The sequence below is a fragment of the Emiliania huxleyi genome (assembly GCF_000372725.1).
Source record: "Emiliania huxleyi CCMP1516 chromosome Unknown EMIHUscaffold_130, whole genome shotgun sequence".
Taxonomy (NCBI): Eukaryota; Haptophyta; order Isochrysidales; family Noelaerhabdaceae; genus Emiliania; species Emiliania huxleyi.
Window position 1 is genome coordinate 285,462 of NW_005201286.1, and position 1,057 is coordinate 286,518.

Here is a 1,057-nt window from a genome sequence, read left to right on the forward strand (position 1 = left end):
TGGGCCGTCGCAGAGCCCAAGGCGGCGGCGGAGGAGGCGGAGCTGCGGCGGCGCTTGAGGAGAGCGCGAGGCTGGAGGAGGGGAGGCGGGCGGCGGAGGCGCAAGGGCCGTCCTCGGCCGCAGAGGCGCCGGCTCCGAGGGAGGAGGAGCCGCCGGCCGACTTCATCTGCCCAATCACGACCGAGCTCATGAGCGACCCGGTGATGGCGGCGGACGGGCATTCGTACGAGCGGTCGGCGATCGAGCGCTGGCTCGCGACCAAGTCGACGAGCCCGATGACGGGCGAGGCGCTCGAAAACACGGGGCTCTTCCCAAACCACACGCTGCGCCGGATGATCCGGGAGTGGCAGCAGGCGCGGGCTTGATCGCGCTCGGCTGGGCACGGCCTAGGGGGTCGTGGCCAGCGCCACACAGTTTCGAACATGCACATGCACATGCACATGCACAGTGTATTGTCTATATGGACCCAGAGGACACTCGACAGATGAGACATCCCCTCACGCGTGTGTGCGTTGGCCGTTGAGCGCGGCGCCGTGTGCTCTCTCTGCCCGCGTGTGGTTTTCGTTTAAAACGACCCCGCCAAACAACGCATCGCACGGTGCTACACAGTATAGTAAGAGTGTGATTAGGAAAACAGCCGACTCAGTGGCATGCTGCTCTTATAATCGATCGCTATCGTAGCTGGTTCGCCTCGATTCCGAGTGCCGCCCCGCATCCCCTCCGCCCCGGGGTCACAGCCCCGATGGCGACGTGGAGCTCGTCCTCCGCCTCCTCCGACAGGGTGCTGCTCACCGCGCTCACCGCGCTCGCGCAGCTGTCTATCGACCACGAGCCGGGGCCCGCCCCACCCAAGCCGCGCGCCCGCCCCCGGGCCCGCACGCGGCCGGAGGAGGGGTGCCACGCGTCCGCCTCTGCCCCGGCAGGCAGCAGCGAGCTCAGCAGGTCCGAGTTGCGCAGGTCGGAGGGCACGCTCATCGAAGGCAGCAGCGATGCGCGGATGCGCGCGCCCGAGCCGCCGTCGCCGCCGCCGGATTGTGGCGGGAGTGCGCCGTCGAGT

The 1,057-nt window shown here is 68.7% G+C and overlaps 1 protein-coding gene across 1 annotated transcript in view; it reads left to right on the plus strand.

Annotated features, from left to right (window-relative positions):
- EMIHUDRAFT_467145 (hypothetical protein) overlaps positions 1–365 on the plus strand; it is a gene marked incomplete at both ends in the record, with an annotated part of 15,452 nt that extends 15,087 nt beyond the window's left edge. The window contains one exon of the mRNA XM_005789024.1: positions 147–365. Coding sequence (XP_005789081.1) covers positions 147–365 — 219 coding nt within the window. The remainder of the gene's footprint in view (positions 1–146) is intronic.
- Positions 366–1,057: the final 692 nt, after the last annotated feature.